The sequence below is a fragment of the Rhinolophus sinicus genome, chromosome 16, assembly GCF_057876585.1.
Source record: "Rhinolophus sinicus isolate RSI-liver-muscle chromosome 16, RSI-T2T, whole genome shotgun sequence".
In the NCBI taxonomy this organism is placed as follows: Eukaryota; Metazoa; Chordata; class Mammalia; order Chiroptera; family Rhinolophidae; genus Rhinolophus; species Rhinolophus sinicus.
Genome location: NC_142516.1, coordinates 123710620 through 123731635, shown reverse-complemented (window position 1 = coordinate 123731635; position 21016 = coordinate 123710620). Strand labels below are relative to the sequence as shown.

The window sequence follows — 21016 nt, the reverse complement described above, 5'->3', positions numbered from 1 at the left end:
CTCCAAACTCTTTAGATCTTTCAACTCCTCCTCCTTCACATTTTTCTTTAGGGACAGACAAATTATAAATCCTCAACTTCACAAAGGTAACTTACAGCTTTACTCTTAATATCTTAACGTAATAGAGCAAGAGAATACAGAAACGTACAAGAAAGAACACTCTTACTTTTTGTTACAAAAACATGCTATGGAAAAATATGTAAATAGGAGAGGATTTTTGTTAGTTTCTAAATATGGTTATTCATATCCATTTATTTATAATATCGACTTCCTGATGTTTGCTTCAGTCCTATAAGATTACGGAAACATCATAGACTTTGAGTCAGGAGAATTGAGCTCACATACAAACTTAAACTCTTACTAGTTTTGTGACTTTTGACAAATTACTTAACATTTTGAGGTTGTTTCTTCTCTTGTCACTGGGGAAAATGACATCTTCCTTAAATGGCTGCTGCAGCACTCAGAGATCCATGACTTAATATAAACGGTGGGAGCACAGTAGGTCCTCAATGAAAGACAGTTTCTATCTCTTCTGATATTTCAGTCCCTATTTGTCTAGGGTTCTGTCATTTCTCATATGGACAGGAGACAGCCTAGAGCTAGCCTTTAGAATACTCAATTTTACTTTGCAACTAAGAAAACAATGAGAATATAAATAGATTAAAAATTATAATTACAAAATACCCACTCAGTCACTACAGTATTAGGTTGCATGAAAAATTATGAATACAAAAGGTCTTGGCCATTCCAATACTACCCAACATGAGGAATTACAAATGCAAAATGCCCACAGACAATTCAGTGCTGTGAATCATAAGGGGCCATAATGATCTGAATTGAGTACAGTTAGAATGTCTTAATTTTACAAAACATGTGAACACAGTGCTACTGTTCTCTAGGACCTTAGAGGGGTGCGGGCAAGTGAGGGATCCTGAAGGTTCATTAGCTTCATTATAAATCCATCTGTGACAGTGGGGTATAGGGAATCAGTGCATTATCATTATTATTAAAAAATAACAGATGTTATAATCTTTGAAAATTTCACTTCACCAAAGCCATCACATTTCCTTTCTTTCTTTCCCACCTGCCCTACTTGAATTGGCATGTAAACTTGTTTATTCTGAGTAAGCGATGGGAATGTTGACTTATTTGAACTGGGGTATGTGTGTGTGTGTGAATGTTGTCTGGAAAAAAAGTACTGGTATGCTATGTGGGTGCATACCAGTGCTATATACAAGTACAAGAGATGTTTTTTCTGTTTAAGTAGATTCCTATCTAATTGGGTGGAGAAGACTAACAATAGCAACAGAGAGATGAAATAAAGAAAAATCAAGATATAATTAATCACGGGCATTTAAGACATCGGAAAGTGCCACAAGACTTTAGATAAAATGGATATCAGTAAAAGTTGACATTGTCCTAAACAGTACAAAAGCAAGACAATTGAAAGGTCAAGATGATTTAGATTAGGGAATCAGGCTACATTTGTTGAAAAACAGAAGCAAACTGGAGGAGAAATAAACAGCTCTTCAGTGGAATGTAAGAAGATAATGTGACTAAACACAGTGTAGGTAGATAACAGGATCTTCACAAGCCGGCAGAGGTATTTTGATGTTATGCGCCTGGAAATGGCATGACATTGAAGGTTTTTGAGCAAAAACAGTGACAAAATGAAGATGGCTGTGCCATATGTGATGGATTGAAGTAGCAGATCCTGGAATCATAGGAACAAGCTTAGAAGACCGTGGCTTTACCTAGGTGAGCGTAATGGCAACTTGTGCTGTGTTGTGGATGTGGGACTAGAGAGGAAGAGGCAGACACAGAAGGCAGAACGGACAGGACTTGGTGACTGAGTTGGTGTAAGGGATGAAGGGGAAGTGAGGCAACCTATAGAAGTGGAACAGTCAGACGCTAAGGAATAGATGCTGAGGTTAACGTTGGAATTACTGATTTTAATCTGATGTTGCAAGACCTCCAACATTTACTGAACATGTCCAGTAGACAGGTGGAGATACAGGATTAGAGTTTAAAGGTGCGGATAGGAGAGATAAAGATAGATAGATAGATAGATAGATAGATAGATAGATAGATAGATAGATAGATGAGAAAGACTCAACTGATGTTGAATGGATACATCTGTAACTATCATATCATTTATATGTATGGTAGTTTGAGCTTTAGGAATTATCAGAATAGAAGTAATAATACAATCTTCTAATAATTATGAAAAACCAATATATGTGATACACAAAAGAAGGGGTACTGATTTAAATAGCTTGAGTGTTTGATTCAGAAAGAATGTGAGGTAGATGTTTTGCCTCAACTTCCTGATACCTATTTTTTCTTTCAGTTAGTCCTATGCAAAACATATTTGCATAATATAATAAATATACAATATTCACATACACATGTCTGCATTAGCAATATGTGTGTGTACATTTTGGTTTTGGCCTCAAAGATGAACTCAGATATCAGAGGGAGAGAGACAATAAACAAATATATATAACATTCTGAAATAAATGGATTGCACTTAGTTGATAGGAGAATGTGGTTTTTGTTTTGAATGTGATTTTAATAGAGTGAGCCAGAATGGCCGGTCAGTAGAGGTGACATTTTAACAGAGACCTGAATGAAGCGAGGGAGAGAGCCATGCGACTATCTGGAAAAAAGATTTTTCAGGACGAGGGAATAGCAATTGCCCAGAAACAAAGAGGCCAGAGTGCGTGGCATGCAGTAAACTAGGGGAAGAATACAAGAAAGTGAAGTAGGAGCGGTAGGCAGGTCCCAGGTCAGGTCAGGACGTCTTGGCCATAGAAGGGATTTTATTCTAAGTGTGAGGGAAAGATATTGAAAATTTTTGAGTTGAGGAGCCACAGGACATGATTTATGTTTAAAAATATCACTCTGGTTGCCAAGTTTGGCATAAATTACAGGAGGGGGACAAGAGTGGAAGTAGGGAGGCCAGTTAAAAGGTGATTGTGAAAATACAGGTTGGAGATGATGGTGGCTTGGCCTAGGGTGGTAGCAATGAGGGTGCTGACAAGTGGTTGGATTCTAGATGCATTCTGCAGGTAGGGCTGATATAATGGGCTGATGGAAGGAATGTGGAATGTGAAAGAAGAGAGGACTTTAAGATGACTACCATGAACTAAGATGTAAAAGACAAGTTTTGTAGGAAAGTGAAGGAGCTCAATTGTGGACATGTTAAGTGATTTTTGGCAAGTTACTTAACATCTCTGGACATGTTTCATTTGTAAAACAAGGATAATAACAGAATCTACTTCATAGGGCATGTAAGCAGTAAATACCAATGCAAGAAAAGCTCTGAGCCGAAGCTAGCCCTGAATGTTAGGTGTCTAGCTAAAGCTAGATATCAGGAAGCTGAGGAAAAACTTTAATCTCACATTCTTTCTGAGTCTTAAAAAGCTTCAAAACACTTGCTACAATTTCTTCCATGATCCCTCTTTTGAGGTATGGGCGCTACTGTTCTTGTGGGAGAGAACATTAGTTCTAAATATCAATTATGTTACGTGTGCTAAAAATAATTATAATTTTGACAGTGATTGTGACTGAATAATTTAAGTATAGAAATGATAGTTATTAGAAGTTCTAACTGAAATCAGGAGACTTCAAAGAAGAGATAGGGATTTATATTTTGAAGAAAAGAAGAGAAATAATTTATACATCTGCTTGAGGGGCGTGTGTTCCATAAGAAATGATAAAAAGTATTAAAATCCAGAGGAAAATTGATAATCAAGTGATTATCAAGAAAATCACCACATGTTTTACAATGTATGGCTTATGTCCTTCTGGACTTTACATTCTAAAAAAAGTGGCTTGTAGTCAAATTAGTAAAATGAAAAGAGATTGTTTAACTCTGGAAATTGTAAATTCACCAATATGGCCAGACTGATTCTGCCCCCATTTTTTAAGGTGACATCTGAGATCTTCACAACACAATGCATTGCGTTGCTCCCAACTTATCAATATGCTAACAAGAAAGACAGCCAGATGGATAGATGAATACAAGCTCATAGGCCATCATGTCCATACTCAGCATTTTGAACTTTAAAACTGACTAATCATCGTTAGTTAAGTATTTCTCTGAGGAAAGGTTGAGTAAGGACATTGGTTTTTAATACGCATATAACTCTATAACATAATGCTTTGCTTACAAGAGACATTTTAAACGAAAAGTGTGGCTACTTACTCATATAATAAAGTAGAATGAAAAAGTACAATTTATGCTTATTTTTGCAAATTAATACTTTCTATGCTTGAAGATAATTATCCACTGTTTGAAGAAAGAGTTCCTTTTCAATGACATTCAAACAGTCGGTCCCTAGGCCAAGTTTTCACACTTGGATCCAAGGAATTTTTGGTCTTCATGGAAGCCTTCAAGTTTTTTGTTTTTCTGTTTTTATTTGGTGGAGAGGATGTGTTCTGTTAGGTGTTTTAGCAAGCATTTCTTAATACAGGGTATTGTGAGGGTGTTATCTCTAAATCACATTCTTTTTGCTCTAATTCTCACATAGACTTTCCTTCCATTTTCTATTCTCATCACCTACCTCAGATGCATTTGAACCTGAATATAGGCCGAGATTAGTATAAATTTTAAAACAATAATTTTAATGTTTTATTAAGTTAGTCATTGATATGTGAGTTTCTTGTATGCCTAAAATATTAATAAACATTACCTTGCTATTTATTAATTTATAACCTATTTAAATCAACTTGATATTTATTATCAACTTTAAACAGATACTTATAATTTAGCTTGACCTATATAAAAAAACCACACTCAAATGAAAGAAATATTATCTATTATTTGCAACCTTCATTCCAAACCTTAGTCACCTAGTCTTTGGTTAATTCTATTAGTAATTTAAAAGCTCTTCATGATATATTTATATATGAGATATACATATGCAAATTTACATATATATGTATACAAATATATATGAATATAAATATACATGCATATATATTTACATGCATCTTTATACATATATAAATTTGACTTTTTAAATATTTTATCCATGTCATTTACATATCTATGTTTTTAAAAATAAATATTCTATGACTTTTATAGCATTTGAAAATTTCTCTTTTCTATAATGGGCATTCTTATATAGCATTGGTGTATGTGCAGTACATGTTGAACAATTTGGCCGTATAAGATGTGCATATCTTACACTATGAGATTCCATCCTTAGATGAATTGCTACACATATGTACACAAAGGTACAGAGAACAGTATTCCTAACAGCAAGTGCTTGTAATATTACATAATCAGAAACAGCCTAAATGTCTCTCAAAAGGAGAATGAACAAGTAAATTATGGCATATTTATATATATAATAGCAGTAAGAATAAATGATCTTATGTTTCAACATGAATAAATCTCAAAAATATAATTCTGAGCAGAGTGAGTTGGAGAAGAATATTTGCAGTATGGTACCCCTTAGAGCTTTTAAATGTGCAAAACAATAATATTGTTTTAAGGTAGTGAAATATGTAATAAGAGTACAAAACTGGTATGGGAATGATTAGATACCAAGTTTAGGATTGGAGAATTTCAAGGGAGTTGGGGAGGAGGAGGAGGAGGGAGGGAATGTGATCTAGGAGAGACACACAGTAATTTTAAATTTTAAAATAGTAATTTTAATGTTTTATTAAGTTAGTGGTTGATGCATGAGTGTTTTGTATGTTTAAAATATTAATAAAGATAATCTTGCTATTAATTAATTGATAACATACCTAAAGATATTTTTGGACAAAAGATTTTTGGAAAGCAAAGACAGCAATTTTAAATGTTGCCCAAACTGGATTGAATCAAAACCAATGAGTATGTTATGAAAACAGCAACTTAAGTCACACGAGACACTGGGATCAAATGTCCCAGGGTCCAACTGCATGGACCATTAGCTATAGCAATACCACCTTCATTTTACAAAAGCAATTAGTACATGCTTCAGTCTTCAAAGCGAGGAAGGATTACTTACTCTTAAAAAGTTATTAAAAGTACTTGGCTTTTGACCCTTAGAACTCAATTGGTAGAAGGTACGGGTCAGCTTTTTTCTATCTTAATAAAAGTAGTTAAATATCATTTTCCTAGACTCCATTTAAAAACAGAGACATTACCTAAGGTATTGTGATTCAAAACATGTACTTTTATACAGAGACAAGTGGATAGCTCAAGTAATGGTGTTTTATGAATCAGTTAAAATATTTTAGGTCCCAGTAGGGAGAAAAATATGGAACAAAGAAAAGAAAGCATGCACACACAGGACAGATTATGTATTTTGAGCTTATTAAACTCAGTTTCTAACCTTAAGTACAAAATGGGTAAAGAAAAAGAGCAGTCACAAAAGAAGTCTGAGAGTCAGGGTATGTGTGGGTCGGTGAGGGATTAATGAGGATGGAAGGCCATGGAGGTTCTCTCGGGGAATACTTTATGCAACAAAGTGGGAGTCATGCTCAGGGTCACAGAAATAAAAACATTTTCTGCAAAGTGGCCTCAGAAGAATGGGGGCTTGGAATGTGTGTGGCGTGGCTGAGAAGGTGGGTGCGCGGTTTTGGCCCACTTGTCCTGGTTTCCTAGAGGACAGCATAAGCAGGAGCGGTTTACCCTCATCTCCTGGTTAATGCCCTTTATTTCTTTTTTTAAGTTAAATGTTTATTATTTTTTTTCTTTTTCCTACTAGCCTACTAACATTTGGCTCTGATATGCTGGCTAATCCTTGGGGTATGCACATAGTGGCAGGTCACGGACTGTTATTATTGTCTTAAATGGTACAAAGGGCATTTCGAATAGCTTTTCAGGCACTGCTTTGAAATAATTTTTCTGGAGTTTACTCTCCATGTTTATCTTTAGTTGTGCAACGGTTATGCTGTGCCAAAGAGCTATCGCTGGAAACACAGTCTTGGACACTAAATCATCAGTTTATACAAATGATCACTAAAGGACCGAAGGATAACTTTCTCTGTCTTCCCTTCTTACCCTAGTCAAAAAACAAAAAAGAAAAAAAAAAAAAGAAAAAGGAAAGATGCTTAATGTTATGTACAAATTGTTATATATAAATTGGAATTAGTTACTGAATGTACATTTCATAAATTTAAAATGCTTAAGTGTAGAATTTCCAGTGTTATTTTCACAGTATTGCTATACATGCCATTTGAATACAAAAGACACAAGGAAGGCACACACTTTGGATTCTCTTGTCACCCCTCTACATTCTCCAACTGGTGCTAGTGGCTGTGGGCATGTTTGGTTGGTTTGGTCGGAGGTGGTTTATAGCCCCAGCAGAAAGGAAAGGGCCTCAATTTCTCCTTGTGACTCAGGCACAGTACTCTAATCTGGTGTAATCTGGATCTCAAAGAAATTCTCTGCATCATTTCACTGTAATTAATACCTCTTAGAATATGAAATTCAACCCATGTGAAATAAAACTTGAGACGGCCTGATATACTTATTCCCACATTGCTTTGGGTTTGGTGCCATCACCTCCTTTCCCTGGCCCCATTGGTTTGTCATCTCATTTGTCCATCTGTGAGCTACACATGAGTCAACATGCACGTGCTAATTTCATTTGGCTGGAATTCACTAAATGAAATTCTAGCTTCTTGTAATAGCACAAAGGAAAGATGTTTCTATTGCAGTCTGAAATTACCTGTTCAAACTTGTTTCCATCAGCAAAAAATTATAGTGCAAAGACTGTCTTATCGGAATTGAAAAACAATACCTTTGATGGTATCCTTTTTAACCTGAGAGAACTTAATTTAAAAAAAAATATTTTAAATATAGCATATTGGAAAGGTAGATTAGGAATGTTCTTACTCATCTAGTTTAGTCTTTTTTTTTTTTCCCCCAGATGTTTATGTTGGTGAGAAATGAATAACACTGTCTAGACCTCTAGGATATAGTAATCAAGCATGAATGGAAAACATTCAGAGGTCGCACTTCAATCTGGACCTACAACATCCTGCTATTCAAAACCAGATTAAAGATGATAGATCATGATAAACTGAACCACAGTGAATGCTGAGTCAGTGATTTGAGAGTTGTCTGCAAAAAGCTAAATATGTCACAAAAAAGCTACAAGATAAAACAAAGTCTAGACATCATGAAATGTGCTGTACCCCCACCCCCACCACAAGTTGTCAACAACCAGATGCTACATTGTGACTTTGACATCAACATCCTGTAAATCAGGAATCCTCCATCTTTTATGACCAGAGGTTCCTTGAATTCATGGCTTCCTGAAGCGTGTGTTCGCGTGTATGTGTGTGCGCGTGTGTATGCAATTGCCTAGATGTGCTGAGGCTCATAATAAATTCCTTAAAGAGACAGAAACAGTGATATGTGGTGTCAGGATGTTCAGAGATCACCAAGAAAGAGTTCAACAAGCAATAATATGCTGGGTTTGTTTCTGCTATGTCTTCGTTATTGTTGTTTAGAAGTTAATTTCTTTTTATTAAGAGTGTTTCAGTTCTCGACTTAAATAATTTACTGATTGGAGATTACTGCTATAGAGGATGAAAACTGACACCCCTCTGTCATGACCCTGAATTCTGCACTGAGATATTTTTACTGTCAAATAAGGAGTCAGGGTCAGTACCCTGGCAAATCATAACAATGGATTTCTACTGGCCCAACACGGCTTGACTGCCACACGCAAGCCCTTATGGAACTTCCCATCTGGAACACATCTGAGTTCTACTCAATGCAAGGTGTGGGTCAATGACTGTCTCAGAAAACGCAAACCTTACTACTTCTCAGGGTATATTGGTGTAAAATCACAGTGGAGTACTGCATGTTTTTATTTTTATTCAGTGGAAGGATCAACCAGGTGAGTCAGTCAGTTACTAGTGTGAGAATTTCTTCAAATATTGAGGAATGTCTAAATAACCAACCTGGCTGAACATACCAATGTTACTGTGAAAAGATTGCAATCCAAAATACCTATATTTACCTTCACACCACCCTGCCGGCACATGCTCCCACAAACATTCACACCTCACTACAGTCACACTCTCCTAGTGGCATTGACGCTCTTTGCCATGATTCAAATGTTTTCAATTCCATGAGCAATAGTGGAAAAGGGGTAATTACATCTTTAAAGTTAGTTGTGTCAAGGAAATTTTCACTTACAAGTAAGGTTTATTAAGGGACAAATGAACATGACTATCAAAGTACAGAGGCACTAGTAATGATGAAACAGTGTGGATATCCTTTTGTTACAATGCACTTGGACCAGTGGTAAATTCATGCTGCAGAGAGGAGACAGGGAGGGGAGAGAAAGAAAGGGGGAGGAAGGGAAGGGAAAAAGAAGGGAGTTGGGGAGGGAGGGACAAATATTGACTGACTCAGCAAGTACATCATGGTAACTGTCAACTCATGCCTTGAAGTCTTATTTTCTCTGTAGGTTACTTTTCCCTTTCAAATAGACTCTAGACTCCTGAAGTTCAGAGACAGTTTTTAATTTATTCTCTCTATCTTTTCTACCACCTACCATCTTTCACAGTCAGTGCATAATCAATATTAGCAAATTTGTAATTAATAAAATATTATGACCATCTAGTATCAAAACACTCTTTGTCCCTGTTTGCTTCAGTGGATGTTCTGTCTGCCTTCTAGACTATACAGTGTCTGAACCTTGTCCCATATGTTCTCTGTTCTAAGTCCCTTATTTGAAGATAATATGTTCAACTTTAAAACTTCCTGGATTTCTTTCAGCCTTTGTACCTGGTAACAGTAAGAAGACACAATTAACTAGATTCTTTGGCATATACTAGTAAAATCACCTCTACAAGAAAATGAAGCCACAATACACAAACATATTGTCAATATTCAAAATGTGCCTTAATTAAAAATGTGAAAATTAATCAAAGCAGTATTAATACAAATTCATATCTTCTTTGGTAACCTTCTCATTGATCTCATTAACCTCTGCATTGCATAGGTAATAATTTTCAAATTATTGAAAGTAATCTAGGGTGACATCAATCTGAAATGTACTAGAATTTTTTTTGATTATTTTGTATATGGCGCTGTAGAATTGCTTCAGCATGGCTGTATACTTACTTAACCCTTAAGTTTTATTTTTATTCTCGTTATATATATATATATATATTTTTTTTTTTTTTTTTTAACTTCAATTTTAAGTTCTATTATCTCAAGTACTTTTCTGCTCAAAGTATGACATAACCATGGTGACTGGAAAACACTTAACAATATAATAATTATGCCATATTTTTAATACAATCCATCCATCATTATTTTCCTTTTCTTTTAAGATACAAAATAGGAATCTCTCTCTTAAAGTTATGATGAGAAGAAAGGGTGTCCTGACTTCCATTTGGATTCCATAAGAAATTCTGTGGGATCACAACAGACTTAGGACATTCTATTTCAGTTCTAAAGCTCATGTATATTGAAATCTGAGAACAATCTTGTTTATGAATTGAGACATTTAAAGTACAACTTCTAATTTTAGTACATTCTAATTTATGCATCAATCAAGAGGACCCTATTTTAGATAGAGACATACTTTAGACTTTCATACACACCAACTGAAAAAAGGTCAGCATCTCACTTTAATAAAGTGATTAAACATATGGCTTCATGGAACTTTGGAAGTAATGAGTCTTTGTGCCAGGAGTAGGATGGCCAGCTCCTTAGGGAAGATGCACTAAGTGACTGACCCTTCTTTGCAGAGAGGCCCTTTCTTGGTTCCATGGGGGCATGCGAATCTCTGATTTCTTTATTGATGCTTACAGGTTACTCTACTCATGAGGGCAGTTGGTCCACAGGGATCTGTAGAGCAGTTTAAATTGGTGTTTCTCAATCTTTATACTCATGTCCCATCCCTCACACCCACCCATGCTTTCTTTCTCGCTCATCAGCATTGTGTAAGATACAATTTGTACTGTGAAAATAATGTATTGATTTAATATATTTTCAAAAGCTACACATGCTGTTTCTGATACTGCCCCTTACCAGTGTTTCTTCTTCCATTCCCCTGAGAATCATTGGTTTAAAGGACACCTCATTGATGAGTTTTACATGCCCCTCGGTGTCTCAGAGACACTGTACAGCTCCTTCTTAATAAAATGGAGTTCACTTTACTCCTGCCGGTCTCCTCTTGAGCTCAAAGGTAGAATCAGGTGTCACATTCATGGCTGGCAGGCAAGGAATGTGTCTGTCTTGTTTGTCATTCAATGCCTAGCACAGTGCTATGCATACAGTAGGCTCTCCATAAAAATTTGTGAGATGAATTAATGATGATTAACAGATTGGATGTTTCTGAGTTTTCGTCCATGGACACTGACTAATAGACTTAAAGGTATTACCAAAAAACACCTGAACTTAAAAAGGAATAAAGATAGTAGTATATACCTGTTAGGATTATTTTGATGATTAAATGGAAAATGTCTTTGGAGCTCTCAGCATACTTGTAGGTTCTGGCAGTTAGTAGGCACTCAAATGACAACTTAATTATTGTTATTATATTATTTGTCATAAAGAATGCATACAAATGATAATAGCCATCTACTGCTAGGTGCCTGATTTAGTTCAGATTACAAAAACTATATAACTTACATTACATGCCTAATCTTTGGCTGTGCTTGAGAAAAGCAACAGTCATGCATTTGAGTATTAAGGGGATAGGTGACTTTGTTCCTTGGTTAACTTTGGTTACATGTTTACCAATAATTCAAGCAAATGCTTCAAAAATATCAGCGGTTGTTTATGAGCAATGGGGGAGAAGCACAGAAGGATCAGTATAAACTCATCAGCATCACACATGAACAACTCCAGCACATGTCCTCTAGCTGGTGCATCCTCTTTCTTCAAGAATGACAAATTATAGAAGCCATACAGATGGCCAACAGGTACATGAAAAGATGATCAATATCACTAATTATCAGGGAAATGCAAGTCAAAACAGCAATGATATATCTCCTCATGCCTGTTAGAATGGCTATGATCAAAAAGACAAGAAATAACAAGTATTGGTGAGGATATGGAGAAATGGGAACCCTTGTGCACTGTTGGTGGGAATGAAAATCAGTGCAGCCACTATGGAAAACAGAATGGAGGTTCCTCAAATAATTAAAAGTAGAACCACCAGAAGATCCAGAAATCCCACTTCTGGGTATTTATTCAAAGAAAACAAAAATACTAATTTGAAAGATATATGCATACCCATGTTCACTACAGCATTATTTACAACAGCCAAGACATGGAAACAACCTAAGTGTCCATCAATAGAAGAATGGATAGAGAAAATGTGGTACATATACAATGGCATATTTTTCAGCCATAAATAATGAAATATTTCCATTTATCACAACATAGGTAGACCTTGAAGGCGTTACACTAAATGAAATAAGACATAGAAAGACAGATTCATATGATCTCCTTTATATGCGGAATCTAAAAAAACCAAACCAAACCAAACCAAGCTCATAGATATAGAGATTGGTGGCTGCCAGAGGTGGGGGTTAGAGGTGGGCCAAATGGGTGAAGGATGGTATAAACTTCCAGTTATAAAATAAATAAGACATGAGGATATAATGTACGGCATGGTGACTATGGTTAACAATATTGTGTTTCATATTTGAAAGTTGCTAAGAGAGTAAATCTTAAAAGTACTCATCACAAGAAAAATAATTCTATAACTGTATGGTGATAGATGTTGACTGCACTTGCTGTGGTGATCAATTTGCAGTATATACAAATATCAAATCATTATGTTGTATACCTAAAACTAATATAATATTGTATGTCAATTATACCTGAGTTAAAAAAAAAAGAATGACAGATTATTATTAAGTGACTAGAAGCAGCAATTGAAAAACACATACAATGACAAGTTTAACTTCAATCTATACCTTAATAGTTCCTCTGGGATTGAGAATTTACAGTGGAATGTTCTCTTACATCCAGTTCTGGCTTTATGATATAGCTTCAGATTCTTTTTTTTAAGTTTTTTTAATTTTTTATTTATTGGGGTGACAATTGTTAGTAAAATTACATAGATTTCAGGTGTACAATTCTGTATTACATCATCTATTAATCCCACTGAGCTTCAGATTCTTAAAAAGACCTGTGACTAATGAATATACCCCTCCTACCATAACTTTGACTTTGGACACATCTCATTATTTGTGTATAATAACCTTTGGCAAAATATGCACACTGCTCATACATACTGTTTTAAATGAAGCAAGTTACAGAAGTCTTGCTCCAGAAAGGGAGGCGTGTGAAATATCGCTTTCAAGTGGCAACCTTGACATTGAGCATACTTTTTCCCATACCAGAGCTGGGCCACATGCTTGAAACTCCAGCCTGCGTGGTGCTACTGCTCTTTTCCATGTTTGGCTCCATTTCTATAGCAATTTTCAAAGCAGGTTCCAACTCGCTTGGGAAGACTTTCCCATATTGTAGATCTAGCCTGACAAACTCATGTGCAAGAAATAAATTCTCTCATCAATATGCCAAAACAGTTATTCTGAAGTCATTTCATTTTGGAGTTCAAGATCTGCCCCACCAATCACCTCCATGATCTCCTTCTTCTTCCTCTTCTTCTTCCTCTTCCTCTTCTTCTTCTTCTTTTCCCCAGAGGTACAGAAATAAAGTCTATCCAGAATTTACCTTTTCTTTTCTATTTTTTGGACTGGTGGAACCAGTTTTGCCCACAAAGCTTAGAAACATTAGTGTCATGCTAACAGGGTGAAGCTTTCACGGAAGTATAAGGAAAGGGAAGAGGGGTTATAACAACCAAAACGGATGGGATGCAAATGACACTCCTAAGTACTCTGCACAATCACTCATTTAGTCCTTAAAACGAATCTATGATGTAGTACTATTATCATCCTCTTTGTATCAGTGAGGAATAGACTGACTTGCCCAAAGTTATCCAGTGCAAGAGCCAGCATCTCGACACAGGCAGTCTGCTGCCACGGCCAGTTCTCTTGGCCACTATATTATGCTTTCTCTCATCAAAGCTGGCCTCGACTTCAATATGCCCCTCTTTTTACTGGAAGTAGTAGTATCTAATTTAGTAGATACATGCTCATGTCTACCCTCCAGAATGTGACAGTGTCTTGTGAAGCATCATTAGTGGTTGTCTCTCAGACCCTTTAAAAGGTTATATAGTGTTGCGTATGTCTAGGGAAGTCTTTGTTTACTGGAGAAGCCTGCATATTTTGAGGCATACATCACTCTTGATTAAAAGGTATTATATATGCCCTTACTTGCTTTGCACTGTGAACCAATGAGCAGAAAACAGTTCACAGGAGTCAGTGTTTGTGGTTGCCTGCCACGGGAAATGGGCCAGAATGCTTGATGCCCCACGGGACTGAGCACCAATGTATTGCACAGCATGCCAAGCCTTCATTTTGCTAGTGAACTACAGACCTGGTCAGCTGAAATGTAAAAATTTATTTTCATAAAGACTCAACAAAATACTCCAGGAGGATCCAACCTGATGTAGATACTTGAAGAATTTATTTTATGTCCATTGAATCTCACATGGGTTGAGATTTGTCTACATTTGCCTGCCTTCTTCATAGGCCAGTCAGTTTCTCTTCCTTCTCTTAAATGTTTAGCTAAAGAAGTAGTGTCATGTCTCTCATAACAGACTGAAGCATTTAGATTTTCCCCCTCTTATATGTCATATTTCCCTAGTAGAAAGAATAGATTGAATATTTTTTTTAATCACTGTGTTTTATACTATGTTAATTGTTCTTATCTTATTAGATGTTGTTATGTAAACAATATCTTTTTGGTTTACTTTTTCATTCCACTTTCAAAATTGATGACAGCTACTGTACATGTGTAGTCTGGGTTTTGCCTTACTTTCAGTCTCTCTGTCTCTTTCTAGTCTGAATTTTAATTGCTTTTATTTTTCCTTAGAGGCAATCTTATGGGTGCATCAGTCCAAACTCGTTGGTGGAACTTTGTCAAATATACATCAAGGAATTCCAGCCACCTCATGTATGAGAGCTCAGCATCTTAGTGTGTAAGAATTTTTGATTAGCAGTATTTGAAAAATCACAGGAAGTAATGAGCAGGAATTCTTAATCTAGGATCTGTAGACAAGAATTCTGGGTGTTCATGAACTTGGAGGAGGAAACCATTTCATTTCTAGTTTCACTAGACTCTAACTGTAATTTAGCACTTCTTCCAGTGATGTTGACAAACTGCCCCCTCCACACCATCGTATTAACTGTCCCTGTGGCTTTGTCACCAATAGAAACCAGACTTTTCCATTCATTTACAATTGTTGCAGACATCACAAAATATCAATTACACTCATCCCTATTCCAGAATCATGGCTGTCATCAAACCCACTCCATATCACATATGATTGCAGTTTTTCTGTCTAGAGATGTTAATGTGACATCGCTGGCCCCATTCAGCTACCAAACAAGAAAGTTGAAGGTTTGTGCCTTGGCGACCTAGATGTGGACGTTGCTCCCTAGTATTCCCTATCTATAATGGTTGATGACAAGGAGATGAATCAAAGACTACTGCGCATTTTAATGCTCTTACTCTAGTTAAGCATAAATCCTGCATGCTAGGATTAAAAAAAAAAAATTAACTTTTATATTTACTTCCTTATAATACATTAGTAATATAAGAAATACTATATAATTTTAATACATTGTATTAAAATACATTAGTCTATTATATAACTCATTCACATTATATTACTATTTCACAATTTTCTGTTTTGAGTACTTTAATAACTGTATTTCATTATTATTCATTTCCTTTATAATTTTACGTATTTATTTATACATGAAAAATATTATTCTGGGAAGTGATCCACAGGCTCCACCAGAATGCTAATGAGATCAATTGGCACAAAAAAGGCTAAGAAGCCCTATGTGAAAGGATTCAGGGCAAGAGGTTTTCAGGAATGAAGTGCACTCTGAAGCCATGATGTCCTTGTATGTAATGGGAGGGAGGCGGCAGCAGAGGGGTGGTGAGGACACAGAGGAAGTGTAAGAAGAAGGGCTGTCTATCCCATTTGTCACCATGGTCATCCTCAAAGTTTTAATTCCCTGAAAACTCAATGCCATCCTCTGCTCTTAAGAAAGAAGACATTGTACCTGAGTGGTTCGGCATAACAGTTGTAGAGAGAATACAAGAGAAACCCCTGTGGGTTGTGGTTGGGCAGAGAAAGGCAATTACATATAAAGGAGCATGCAGTTAAGACAACCTCTTTTGTCACTCTTCACAACTTGAAGGCCTTTTGTTCTAGCAGCAATTCTGTATTTTGTTTATATAAGGCTGTGGATCCTTAAACATAACAGACAAAATTCCTATTTTTTATATAGGGAGTTTACGGCAAGGAGAGGTAAATGATGGTTTTTGTACATGACATCATTTGGAGTAGAAGAACCAGGAGCTGTTAATTTATGTAGAGTGAGTGAGTGAGTGAGTGAGTGAGTGCGTGAGAGAGAGAGAGAGAGAGAGAGAGAGAGAGAGAGAGAGAGAGAGAGAGAGATTGACTGACAGAGAAAATACCTAACAAGGAAACTTAAAACTTTGTCCCATGGCCGAACATGTTGGTCAGGTTAAACCTCTAGAAGACACTGAATCTCAGATTAATTTTTGACAAACTCGATGAAAGTCAGAAGCCATTCAGGTAATGATCATCATAGAAATAATGTTTCAGGTACTATTAACAGAAGTATTTTCCTACAGAGGCTTCAAAACACTTTCTACCAACCGCTTTACTAATTTCATAACATAAAGTGAAGTGAGAGGTTTGGATTTTCTATTGCTCTCCGTTCTGCAAGAGAGGGCAAAGTGGTATGATATATAATAAAGATTATATCCGGTATTTAGAGAAGTGACTTTTTGTGTATCATTAACTGCTATTATTTAGCCTTTGGTCAGTGGGAGAGTTGATTGTAGAGAAGAAATTTGAGGGAAAGGATAGAAGTAAGTGCTCTTGACATTTTGGAAGTGGACCAAATCGTTCTGCATTTGACAAACACTGGTTGAGCTATGAGCCACGTGCCAACCACTGGGGAGGGCACAAAACGAGTCTGAGTCCCCAGTAATCAGTCAAAGTCCTTTCTTTTCCAGATAGTACCTAGATTCTCTATGGTGTGAATTACCTAAGAGGTCATATGCGTCTTTAAAAAATTGGGCAATATAAATAATTTCTTCCTTCAGTGGATCTGGAGCAGCAAAATTCCTGTCTGCTGGTAGAGCTGTGGAAATGTTTAATTACTTAGCACACATAAAACTATTTTTCTCTATGTGTTTTTCATTCAATGCTACATTTTTGACTCCATATAGACCATTAATATAGAACAAATGATGAGACAGACAGAAACTTTCCTGGGATCATATCCTTATTCTAAGAAGTCAACAGCTGTCAAAAGCTCTTCATTTATGAAAATATAGGGGGAAGACTGAGCAGCAGGCACGTTTGATTTATTCTTACTCTCAAGCTAAAACACCAAACCATAGTAAGATATTTTTGTGTTATCTTTCATAAGACATTATTTGTGGAATCTTTCCATTCATGACAATGAATTTGTCAAATACGGCAATAATAAAGGAATCGCCTTATTTTTTTCAAGGGTCAAACAAATATAATTGTGGATGTTATATTCCCATATGTTATTTCTTAAATTTCCTTTAGACAATTGCAAATGGTTATCACTAGAAAATATACCTTAAAAGAAACCTTATTGGAAAGTTGGATTTCTTTAAGGTATTACATTTTACTATAAAAGCGTGCTAAAATGGTTCAATTTAAAATATTTTGTTCTAGTTCCCCTACCTTATGGTTAGATGACATTGTTTACTCCTAGTCCTGGCCAATATTGCTTAGTTCAACAGAAAGATTTTTATGAGCATTTAGGACAAATTTATAGCCTACCATGGTATGTAATGAGTATGTTATCTTCATAATCTGCCTTATCACAATCACAAGCCTTAAATTTCCCCTTTTCAAGTCATGTCAGGACAATTATGTGAAAGTCAAATGACCTTTTATCAAGAACACACAGCACAGAAATCTGGATTGACACTTGAAGGCCACTTCTAATATTTTTAACAATTCAGAACTTCATTCAGTATACGAAAAGCAACCGGATTAACCAAGAAGGTTAAGAAAACAGAATCTTTGACCCATCCATGTAGATGACATAAGTATACAGACTTAGCAAGCAAACAAGAAAGCCATTAAACACTATTGGGAAACCTTTTCTGGAATCGGAGAGGGTGTTGTGTGTGTGTGTGTGTGTGTGTGTGTGTGTGTGTGTGTGTGTGATGCTATTCTGTATCAATTTATGAATATTCTTAATACCAGAATCAGGCAGAAGTTCCTGTTTCCTTAGTGTACCCCTTCAAACACAGTCTGCCATTTGATCACTGTCACATGAGCCCTAGAATGTTTGAATTGCACCACTGTAGTTATGTTTTATTATATTTCAAATGCCTGCCACTAGCATACCTGACACCCTCTTGGAACTCAGCGCAGCTCCAGCCTGCCAGAGGAAATACCAGCAGGCTTTCACTGGGCAGTGCGGATTACTCTACTGACACACAGCCCTCCAGGCCCCAATCTTACACACATGCCAGGTCACCTCAGACAGACCAACTCCACAGCTGACCGCCACCAGCCCAACGGATCTCGGTGCTTCTGCTGCAATTCATCACCCCTGGTTTCCTGACATTCAAAAGGACCTTGCTTTTCTTTTCAAGGTTAAAAGCAAGCAAGCAAACAAACAAACAAAACACCTCTCATAAAACCTTATCTAGAAATAATCAGACGAAGACATTGGAGGAAAAACAAGAAAACAAACAAACAAAAAAACCCCTCAAACACCCAGAAACATTAAACCCGAGGGAGATCAAAATCATTGCTATGACAGTGATGAACTTTACACAGCTGATGAGATCATTAAGTATCTGAGTTAATAACTGTGTCTGTGTATTTAATTGTTTTCCTTTTAATACCTCTCATCCCTCCACCCCTCCCTTCGCCTCTCACCTGCCAGTCTTCTGTCTCTGGTGTTTTTCCAAATAACATCCAGGGCTCTGGCCGTGGAGTCTCGGATATGATCACTAAAGGACCGCCGGAGAGGGGCTCTCAGGGGCCGCGCCATCACGTGGGCCTCAGGGTCGCCCATCTCCGCAAAGGAATTTAGCGCAGCCCTGGTGCCGCGATCATTCTTCTCTCTTGCTGCAGATGTCCTTCCCTGGCTGCGGGCTGTGACTGTGCCAGGCGGCCCGGCTGCGTGCGCGTCGACCCGGGGACGAGCCACCAGCGAGCCCTGCGCCTTCAGGAGCCCGGCATTGCGGCTCGCACTGCGGCCGGGAGAGCGCCGACTGCAGGCGGCCTCCTGGACAGCTGCCAAACTCAAGCTCGCGCCACATCTGGAAAGGCTTACAAAATGAGCCAAAGACACACTTGCGCAGTTCTCGAGCTGCCTTCGTGGCTATCTAGATGATTCTAGCTTCCTGTGTAATCCAATAACTTGCCTTGGTCCTTGCTTGGCTGTTGTCTATTAAATAACATGTCTCTCCTTCCCTGTCAATCGAGGTAACTTCGCGTTTTTGAAGGAAAGGCAGGGCAAGAGGCAAAAAAGTGAGGGAGGGAGAGGAGTGGTGGCAGGTCGGGTGCACCTCAACTTTCAAGGTTAATTCTCATTCACATTTGCATTTGATTAACTCATTTGTGTTGTATTAACTCATAGTTTTAGATTAGACTGTTTATGAGACAGAAAGTTCAACCATTAGTTGTGGTTATGGAAAGGAAGATAAGGCTGTCATGAGCATCCCACGGACCAGTCTGGATTCTCTCTAGGAAATGGATACCTGAGTTTTAAACGAACTATTAATCAGCTCCACATAGTTCCCCTCTAACTGTGCTTCTACTTACATTCAGTGGTTTAATCAAATAATTCTAGCTTTTGCCTCTAAATAAAAGATTCGTATGTCCCCTGGTTTTGTGAATCTTTTAGTTCCAAGTAAGCAAACTTCATTATTATAATTGCACATCAAAAACTCTCCTTAAAACAATAAAAATAGTGCCAACACTGTGAAGTCAAAATATGGGCCAACTGCTTCTTTTATGAGATATGTTGAGTTTCTAAAATGCCAAATAAATCTATTTCTCTGCCAATGAATTTGGCTGATTTTCTGTCATTTAATGCATTTTTAATCCTCTCCTTTTCTCACTGTCCCCTAAATCCCATATTATAGCTTTCAAGGTTTGGCTTGAAGTATCTAAGGCCCAGTTCATAACCTTTGTGAAATTAGATAATGCTGTAAAAGCACTTTGTAAATTACAAGGTACTCAGCAAATGCTAATTATTACCATTCTTATTTTTATACCTGAAACCATTTTCAACCCATACTGATCTCCTGAGTCTCCACATTTCTACAGCACACACTCTCTTTCCCATCAACGTTCACAACTTAGTTATACAAAGGATGACAATTAAAATAGTGAGAATGTGCTCACAAGTTATAAGAAGTACTAGTACCACTGCTTATTAGAAACCCATGAGTCCTACATTATATTGTTTCCAAATTGTTAAGGCTCATGAGTCTCTCCAACTGCGACTGTGCTTCTTGGTAGATATCGACCTCTTTGCCTTCTTACTGGGCTGGGCATAGATCAGGAGGCAACAAGTACTATCTGATGAGGTATATAGACCTCGGTGCCTGCAGAAGTTAATTCCAAGGGAAAATTCCCCATTAAAAAACTCAAAACAATGTGATCACCTAATACCTAGTTTCATTTTAAAACAAAGCTTTCTCTCTCGCTTTGCCTCTCTTTCTCTATGGGGTGTGTGTGTGTGTGTGTGTGTGTGTGTGTGTGTGTGTGTGTGTGTGTTTCTCCTTTAAAGAGATCTGAGCACCTGGAAGAAAGCTGACTCATTCCCTGGTCAGGTGGAACAGAATGGGTCAATGTTGACCCCTTTTGCAGAGGAACATTATGAGTTGTGAACCACACACTGTGCTACA

The 21016-nt window shown here is 37.0% G+C and overlaps 1 protein-coding gene across 3 annotated transcripts in view; it reads right to left on the bottom strand.

Moving 5' to 3' along the window:
• DLC1 (DLC1 Rho GTPase activating protein) overlaps positions 1–21016 on the bottom strand; it is a 378978-nt gene that overhangs the window by 154122 nt on the left and 203840 nt on the right. Inside the window, exon 1 of one of the 3 annotated variants that reach the window (XM_074329718.2) lies at positions 19035–19439. The exons of the other annotated variants lie outside the window; for them this stretch is intronic. Coding sequence (XP_074185819.2) covers positions 19035–19173 — 139 coding nt within the window. The 5' untranslated portion in view covers positions 19174–19439. Of the gene's footprint in view, positions 1–19034; positions 19440–21016 lie in introns of those variants that run through there. 3 annotated transcript variants of the gene reach the window in all.